We start from the raw sequence: 8,195 nt of genomic DNA on the forward strand, positions 1-8,195 counted from the left end.
TCTTTGGGGTGAACCAGCCTTTGCCGTAATGTGTTTTGGGGTTTGAAAGCCACTGGGACATCATGTTTAGAAAGTGAGTATCAGTCACATGGAGGCAGGGCTTAAAAGCCTGAATTTTGCCTGAAACTCTCAGACTGAAGAAGTCTCTTGGAGGAGAGACGAAACGTTTCATTAGAGAAGAACCCATCCAGAAGACCTATACAATTTTTTTCTTTTTGATTTTTTACCTGGATTACTGAGATGCATCAGGACGACTAGCTGGATGATAAAAAAACAGGGTTTAAAGTGATTGGTTTACAAAAACATAACCATTACTATGCCTAAAGAGTTTAAAAAAAAGGTTTGAGTTATGAAAAAGATGGGTTTAATTTTCTCTTTACAATCAAAGGAATACAGTCAGGTTCTCAGTAGGATTCAGGAGAATGACCCAGATTAAACTTCAGACCTGGTTCTCCATCAAAACGTCTGGAATGTGATCAAGACAAGGATGGATGATCAGAAACCTGAAACATTGCTGAGCTAATTGCATGTTTTACCAGGAGAGGCATAAAGTCATCCAACAACACTGTGGAGGACTGAGAGCTCACCAACATGCATAAATGTTGGATTAAAATTAGGATTATTGCACAATTTATTGATTTCTGGTTTACTCCATATAAAACCATACTGTCACATCTAAAATGAAATAAAACCTTATCATTGCATTAATTTTGTGTTATTCTGACTACTTGTCATTTTTTGCAAATAAATATTGGGAATTTTTATTTGGTTTTTAGAAAAAATACTATTAAAACAGTATGTTTACCTCAAACACAAACTTCTAAACAGTAAAAGTTGCATATTGTGCAATGGTCTATCTATTCCAGAAATGTATATTAAATAAGTATTGTATCTTTTTAATTAACTTTGGTTTATCTTCAGTTTTGTTTTGCATAATCTGCATCTCAACAAGCACAACTTAAAATTCATAAATTTTCTGTTCTTGATAGTTTGATGGTTCATAATATAACATTGACAATTACAGTATAATAAAAAATACATTTAACAAATATTTTATTTTCCTCATGAAGATATTGTCCCTTTCAAACAMCCATGCTGCTTTGCTGAAACGACTTTTCAAGACAGTAAATAAATCAGACCCAGCCGAGCAGATATCACTCATATTCCTTCATTGGGAGTTTAACATCATGTATTACATACATTACCATGATTTGTGTATTTTTTTTGCTCCCCCACCCCACAAAAAAAAAAAAACAATCCAATAAAAAGAACAGGTTGTACATTTTAAATAGAAAAATACAGATTTAGCATCATTTCTAATATTAAAAAAAAAAAACATTTATTGCAAAGTGCAGCCCTTGTAGAGAAAATATGAGAATTTGCATAAATTTTCCATCATTGCACAACTTTCAAAACAATTTGAAGTAAATAAAAGAAGAAATGGACAAAAAAAAAAAAAAACAGCTTGGTAAATTGTGCAGAGTCCAGTCCATATAAAGTGATAGAGTATTTTTAAAAACTGTTTRAACAAAAAGAATATAAAATCTTTTGCATAAACAAGTTTAAGTGTTGATGGGTTTAAACTGTGTGGTAAATTCATACCACGTGTCACCGTACAGATAAATGCACAAAAGTCAACAAAAACCTTAAAAGTCAAAAGGCACTTTGACAATACAGCGACCTTTGAGCTGACAGTCTGATCAATGACACAGCTTGTACACAAAATAGATTAAATTCTATAAACTGACCTAGAAGAAAAAAGCCAGTCTCCTTAAAAAAAAAAGCAAGATGTCAATTTTCTTTTTATTAAAATATCGATGCCTCTGCATGACAACTGCAAACCTCAGAATCACAAAGCTGTGAGGTTTGTTTTGATGCAAAAACCTTTTTCTTTTTTTGTCCCACAATAACAGAATGCAAACAAAATGTTCAGACACACAATTAAAATATATAAACAAACCACTGGGACGTACTTAGGATTTTTTTTATCCACCTGATTTAATTGATTGCACAAATCATAAGTGGTAACTGATAAATATGGTCTACTAGTGTTATTTCTGTTCATTAATATCCCTCACTGCTTCAAATCAGATCAAATAAAGACCAAACCACAAAAAAACAAACCCACACAAAAAAGACATTTAGATAAAACAAAAGTACACAAATTAAATGGTAACTACATACATAAAAACATGGTAAAACTTGCATAGATCGATCTGAATCTTCTTTCCACTTSTTTTTCAATGATTTACTGTGTTCACTTTTGAAAACACAAACATGCTTTAAAAACAAACTAACATTATTGAATAAAGTAATATCAAGACAAAATGATTTGTAATACTTGGCTTTGTAAAAATGTTGCAGAAAATGTCATCAGTTTCCCTTTAGTCTTATTCAGAGCCACAACACCGAGTGTTAGGTTCAAGGACCATCACTTCCATCGTAGATTACAGGCTTCTCCATGGTCAGGTGGTAAAACACTTTCTTGGAGATGAAGCTGCTGGGAACAAGTTTTTGATCAGAAGAGGTCAAATCTGGCAGCAAAAAGGTCAACATTTATTTAAAGGGATCCCCGATTAGTTATAACATTAGACTTTATTTGATAAACATTTATTTTAACTGTAAAATAAAGACAATAAAAATACTGTAGACTGTTTAGTTTTGTAAATTTTTAAAGATATATTTTAACACGGATGGAGCCATTTTATTTACACACAAAGCATTCTGGGTAAATGATGACATGGATAGGTCCTCAGTATGAGCGAGCTATATCCACCCTGAAGGTTAATCTTGGACTGAGCTGCTTCATGGAAGAAGAACCTCAGCTTAGCCTGTTAGCCTTTGTGCTAGCGTCGACYTTATATTGCCTTATATTGTATGTATTAGCTCGGCGCTAGCACAACAAACAAGCTAAACTGAGGTCCTCCATCCATATTTTCAGTTGCAGGCTGAGTCATTTTTGTGTTCCCCTCTCTGTCATGTGGATGGAGGACCTCAGTGACGAGAGGTGAATGTTTAACGCTGAGCTAATACATATATAGAACGATAGCGTCGGGGCTAATGCTAAAGCTAACAGGCTAAGCTGGGGTTCTTCTTCCATGAAGCAGCTCTGTTGTCCTCCATCCATATTTTCAGTTCCAGGCTGAGTCATTTCTACCTTCTCCTCTCTGTCAACGCTCTCTGGTTTCATTTAAAAGAGCCAATTATCAGATATTGTCCAAGATTAACCTTCAGGGTGGATATAGCTCGCTAGCAGCCTTGCACTGAGGACCTATCCACGTCATCATTTACCCAGAATGCTTTGTGTGTAAATAAAATGGCTCAGCCCATGTAATATATTTTTAAACTTTTAGTTTAAAAATTATAAAAACTAAACATCCTACAGTATTTTTACAGTCTTTATTTTACAGTTAAAATATAGGTTTATCAAATAAAGTCTAATGTTACAACTAATCAGGGATCCCTTTAAGGGAGAAAAAAAACAACTTTGTGCACAAATGACTGGTTAAATAAGTCACATCCATCGTTTTTTCACAGAAAATGTGCTGCGATTTGTAACATATGTGTAGATATTGATTCAGGAAATGAATATCCGCCCCACTAATATTTATGCTCAGGAGCCGCTGCTGCTTAATGACAAGAAATGGTGGGAAAAAAACCAACACTGTACATCAGTTACAAGAGAAAAATTTAGATGGTTTATACCGTGAAAAGGAGTTGTCAAAGATGAGCATGTAGAGGCCTGGGTGCTTGACTTTCAGCTGGCCCTGAATGGTCTCTTTATGGGAACTGCAGCGAGTCAGAGGAATCAGCACCTGAGAGCAGAACAGAAACTCTGAGCCTCAAAGGAAACGGATGTTTTTTCAAACTAATCTTCCAATGACTGGAGCATTTCAACACAGACATCTGCCAATCTACAGACTTTTGTTTTTATGTGATCACAATAAACGACAATTGTAACAATGAGTGGTAACTCTTGTACATTTGAAAAAAAAAATCCAATTTCTAAAGAAATACACAGCATCAAACATTAGCTGGGCGTGGAGGGAGGGTGAAAAACGAGCTGACGTGAATAATTTACAAGCGTTGACATTTTTTGTGCAGAATTTGCAACACTGTCCAGCCTGCAGCAGTTTTCCACAGTCCATCATGTTTGAACAACCGAGCGAAATGAAAGCGCGCTCGGCAGGAGGTGAACACAATTTCAGTCAGGAGGGTCTGAAAATAACTTCGGCGAGGTTCCCGCGTTTCACTTTCAGAGCAATTGGAAAGCATTACTCTCAGCCTTTCCAAACACAAACCATGTCAGAGTTTGTCTTTTGCGACGACTGCTCCTTGGCACCAGAAAGGCTCAGATGTTCACATGTTCCAAGGGAAATTAAAGAGTGGCTCCTGAATTTCACAACACGCCTCTGTATGAAATTAAAAATAAATAAATAAAAAAATGCACAGAATAATTACCTTTGACTGTTCCACCTGAATGTCACCAGACTCCCGGTAAACCACGCTGAAAGAGATACTCCTGGGCTCAGAGGAGAACACCCAGCTGATGGTGGGCCCACAGTCAGTAACAGTAACAGTGATGATGCTGTAACAACTGGACTTGATGAAGAGCTCCCTGCTACCATCACCAAACTGAGAAATATCATCAGTGCTGAGAGGAACAGCCATCCTGGAAGAGTTAACGCATCAGAAGCTCATTAATTCACAGGGASAGAGTGTAACATGTTTTAAAGTTAAGACTCACGTCAATTCTCCTGAGCTGAGAAGGTTGATCTCTAAATCCTGGTATGTTGGTACGTGTTCTTCATCGAGGGTCACATCTCCTGTCCTCCTACGAAATTCAACARGTTAATATTTAGTGTTTTTAAAAAGGATTCAGGTACAACCAGTGTTTCATGACTTCTTTTATCGTGAATCATGATCCACTGCACCTGTCTTTTAAAAACTACTTTGAAATAAGCATCATGAGCATGAATTAAAATTGGACAATGAGTGCACGCACAGATCAGTGCCCGTGCATCTTAATGAGCTGTCAGAACATTCTGGCATGTTTTATCCCAATTATCATACGTTAAGCGAGTTCTGCACTTGTTTTGTGAAACTGGATTTCAAAATGCATGGTGCATGGAGATATCATCTGTCCACCAATACCAACCACAGCTAGAGCTGAATATTTGGTAATTCTGTATGATAATTGTCGACAGTGATAATTATTGATTAGTTTTTTTGTTTTTATCTATTTGAAATAAGGACCAGGAGAAAAAAAGGCCGATTAACACAGCCAAACTGGTGATATGACCTTTCCTCTTTTATCCACAACTTCCTCTCGAACTGTTCAGATGTTCTTTTACCAAGGAGTGAGCTGACGCCACCAACCTTAGCTGTGCCACGAGAGGTTGAGCAACGAAAGTGTTTCCTCTGCCTACATCCCCCAGAATGCCGTGTGGTTCTGGATCAGAGTTCAGTGAAATTATCAACATTCTATGGGACATATTTTCTATTGAGATTCATCGTGTGTCTACCACGACATATAATGTTATGGATTTATCGCCCAGCCCTAAATGAGGCTTCCAAAAATTGTTTTCCAAAAGGTAACATGTTAAAGCAGGGAATCATTAAAAAACACTTCTGCAAATTGTTCATTCATAGAAATATCCTCACACAGAGGCAACTTGAATAATCTAAAATTTCATCAAAGCATGCATGGCGATTGAGTTTAAAGATTTGAAAAATCCCCCAAACAAAAATTGTTAAGGGGAGAAGTCGAACAACCAACAGACCTATTCCAGTAGTCAAGAGCTTTTAGTCATTTTAAAATATGTAGATCAAGAGGAGCTACATCCCACCATAACATCTGGTGTACCAAGAAAATCTCTCTGCCACTGAAGACCAAGTTGGTGATAACTCTGATCTGGATCATTGCTACTTATAGATGAGAGAGTTGGACCTACGGTTGCGCTGATAAATTCGCCGGCCAATTTATTAGCAAAGATTTCCTTAATTTTGGGAGATCGGATTCTCATCTACCTCTACAGAGGTCTGAAAATCAGCCACTGTCCCCTTTTGCTCTGCTGTGAGCTCTACCTAATATCCAGTTAAAACAAGTTTGTGTTGTTTCAAGGACTCTGTTTTGTTTTTCAATAAAATAAAATAGGAACTTTGAAGGTATTTTGTGACCTTATAACACCTGACAGTATAATTGGTATCGGCCAAAATCTGAATCAGCAGGTCAGACTTTTTAAGGGTCGTGATTGGCCAGAAAACCACAATCAGTGCTCCATTAGTTGGACCAAGGAGATGTAAGAAAGATAAACACCCTGCAGATGTGGATATGAACAGGTGAGACAACAGGTGAAGATCCCAGAAAGACGTGGGCTGCTGCCATCCTTCATCAAAAGAAAGAAAGTCAGATATAACATTTGGGAGGGACGTCCAATAAGTCTATTGCTCTGTACCATTAAAGAAGTGGAAGGCTCTAACAAGAATGGGAGAAGGAACATGAGCTGGATGGACAACATCACCAGCAAGTGGACACGTGACGATACCAACGCCCATCAGGCTATGGCAACACCTGACCTGAAGCTCATTTTAGCAGCATAAATGTTCAGAATAAAACTAGGAAACTTACACATATGAAATAGTTCCTGTCCTACATGTTAACTGCACGAGTCACATGTTATTTTTAGCTTAGAAGTCAAACAAAAAGAAACGAGACTCTTTTGAAATACCCTGGAGAATAGAAGTTGTTCCAGAGAAACAGGCAACATAAGATGATGCCGCTCATCACTGAATGATGCAGAGTGTAAAAATCTCTTTGTTTTGATTTCCTTTTCAATAATGCTTTATTGATGACACTAAATAAAAGCTCTGAACCTGGAGGTGATGCTGTGGTATTTTGGGTTCTTCGGGTTTTTTTTCCTTTTTCCTCCCCTTTTTGTGCTTCATCCGAGCATGACCAGGTCACAAGAGAGCAACAGAGTGAAAGAAAAGAAAAAAAAAAAAAAACAGCAGTTGGACGTGTTTTATCTGAATCCCTCAGCTGTGTTCAGTGGTGTGACAAGTTAGCAGTGGGCACAAAAGCCGGCTCTGCACATCACAATATTATGCTTGCTATACAAATATGGTCTGCCACCTCTTTCATCTCTTTTTCTACAAGCTGGAGCTCATCGTTTCACAACCTCATTTAAGTACACTTTCCTCGCAAGAAGCACATTAAACCCTTGAATAACAGTGTGACACATCAGTGAGGACAAAAAACAAACAAACAGGACCACCAGTGACCCGATGGTATGAGACAAAATATCAAAACACATAAATAAACCCAGTGACAAGGAATGACACAAATGTATGTAGCAGGCTCTTTACTAATAAAGACACAATGGCTGAAAATGCAACTATCAGCATCAAGGTCAAAGCAAAAGCTCAGCTTGCATTAAAGGAGCAGTCTGAAGGACTTCCTGCTATCATAAATCCTTCAGAGTCAGCCTGCAGGCTCTGACCTGACACTCTTTATTTGTTGTCCTCTGAAATACCCTGGTTTCTGTGAAATACTGTCAGATCTTGTTTTGATTTCAACACATCTCTGCATACTGGGACCCAAATTTATAACTGCAACATGTCCTGATGCATCTCAGTAATCCAGGTAGAAAAAAAAAATCAAAAAAGAAAAAATAAGTAGATCCTCTGGATGGGTTCTTCTTTAGTGAAACGTTTCGTCTCTCCTCCAAGAGACTTCTTCAGTCTGATGAGTTTCAGGTGAACTCAGCCTTATAAGCACTGCCTCCACATGGCGGACAAAGAGGTCAGTCACATGCAAAAGAGGGCCATCACTTAACAATAGGCTTGATTAGCTCTYTTGTTCATTGAGGGTCATGTGCCCCATCACCTGACTTATTGGTTTGGATGCAGTGGTTCTTAGGTGTCATGTGTATGTAGTGAATGCAGGCATACACATGACACGACACCTAAGAACCACAGCATCCAAACCAGTAAGTCAGGTGATGGGGCACATGACCCTCTATGAACAATAGAGCTAATCAAGCCTATTGTTAAGCGATGGCCCTCTTTTGCATGTGACTGACCTCTTTGTCCACCATGTGGAGGCAGTGCTCTTAAATGTATCATATCAATCATATCATGCTTTTAAATCCTTCTTTTTCACATCTAAATCATTCACTTATGGTCTATTTAAA

At 37.6% G+C, this 8,195-nt stretch overlaps 1 protein-coding gene across 1 annotated transcript in view; it reads right to left on the reverse strand.

The window, feature by feature from the left end:
• Positions 1 to 1,152: 1,152 nt before the first annotated feature.
• fyco1a (FYVE and coiled-coil domain autophagy adaptor 1a) overlaps positions 1,153 to 8,195 on the reverse strand; it is a gene marked incomplete at its 5' end in the record, with an annotated part of 24,660 nt that continues 17,617 nt past the window's right edge. Inside the window, 4 exon segments of the mRNA XM_014002946.1 lie at positions 1,153 to 2,497; positions 3,706 to 3,815; positions 4,462 to 4,672; positions 4,748 to 4,834. Of these exon segments, the coding sequence (XP_013858400.1) occupies positions 2,422 to 2,497; positions 3,706 to 3,815; positions 4,462 to 4,672; positions 4,748 to 4,834 (484 nt within the window).

Source organism: Austrofundulus limnaeus, unplaced genomic scaffold, assembly GCF_001266775.1.
Source record: "Austrofundulus limnaeus strain Quisiro unplaced genomic scaffold, Austrofundulus_limnaeus-1.0 Scaffold15, whole genome shotgun sequence".
NCBI lineage: Eukaryota > Metazoa > Chordata > Actinopteri > Cyprinodontiformes > Rivulidae > Austrofundulus > Austrofundulus limnaeus.